The 1104-nt window shown below is 34.7% G+C and overlaps 1 protein-coding gene across 1 annotated transcript in view; it reads left to right on the forward strand.

Annotated features, from left to right (window-relative positions):
- LOC118737110 (ribosomal protein S6 kinase-like 1) overlaps positions 1-229 on the forward strand; it is a 4399-nt gene extending 4170 nt beyond the window's left edge. Inside the window, exon 6 of the mRNA XM_036467410.1 lies at positions 19-229. Coding sequence (XP_036323303.1) covers positions 19-119 — 101 coding nt within the window. The 3' untranslated portion in view covers positions 120-229. The remainder of the gene's footprint in view (positions 1-18) is intronic.
- Positions 230-1104: the final 875 nt, after the last annotated feature.

The raw sequence follows: 1104 nt of genomic DNA on the forward strand, positions 1-1104 counted from the left end.
TTGAGCAAATACAAGCACATAATTTTTTTGTGGGTACCAATTGGAAGGCTGTTACAGACGCGGGATTTAGTTGTAACAGTAACGAACGCAATCGGTGCAAAGATAGTAGAATTTCTTAAGCACACGTGTATAGATTCATATGCGGAGGTATAGGCCCCTATTATGAGTTGCATTCGATCTTCGACTATGGTCGAAAGTGCTGATCGAAAACGAATTTGCATTTCGTATTATGACGCTCATTCGATAAATAATGGGCCGAATGAATAAAAATAAGCAACTGCTTTTTATTAAAATTTCAGATCTTTTACTCAATTTATTCAAACAAAATTGTAGTAAAAGGTATGAAATTTTAAGAAAAAGCAATTGCTTAGTTTTTATTCATACGGCCCAATAGCGCTATTGTGCCGCTTGTGTTTAGTATTCACGATGTTAGAACTGCATGAAATTAATACCATCGAAAGCGAAATTCTGTTCGAAAGAAAATTCGATACCCAACGAAAATTTCGATACGGTTGCATAGCTCATAATACGAATTTCACTCTCGATCTTCGATAACCAGCGAAGATCGAAAATCGAATGCAACTCATAACAAGGGCCATAAACTTTATTTATGGTTATCACTGAAACCATCGTACTATGTTCGATTTTCGTGAAATATCTACGATCGAATGTATACGTGTGGATGTACTGAATAGATAGAGCCAGTTAATTTGCTCACAGTTTTGTGTTAATTATCTCCATAGCCTTAAATGAAATTTATTGAAGAAAAAATGTTGTTAAATTTTTTATTTGTGAATTTGGGTTCTAACAGATTTTTTTTTTATAAAACATCACTATCCCCCCTATTATGAATTTTCATACGATAGATGATAAACGCTTGCAAGCGTATCGTATGAAATCAGTTCTCGTATTATCGTTTTCATACGCCCGATAGATGTGTTGTTGTGAATGGCTGTGGTTTTTGTTCACTTTTTATTTTGAGCTAGCACAAATCAGCTATGCTAACTATCGGATTTCATACGACAACATCGATTCGTAATATAGACCAACAGAATACAAGCGTTTATCGTGCATCGAACGAATTCATAATGTAGGGGTATGTCA

The sequence above is a fragment of the Rhagoletis pomonella genome, unplaced genomic scaffold (genome assembly GCF_013731165.1).
Source record: "Rhagoletis pomonella isolate Grant_MI unplaced genomic scaffold, Rhpom_1.0 Rhpom_scaffold_00001, whole genome shotgun sequence".
Taxonomy (NCBI): Eukaryota; Metazoa; Arthropoda; class Insecta; order Diptera; family Tephritidae; genus Rhagoletis; species Rhagoletis pomonella.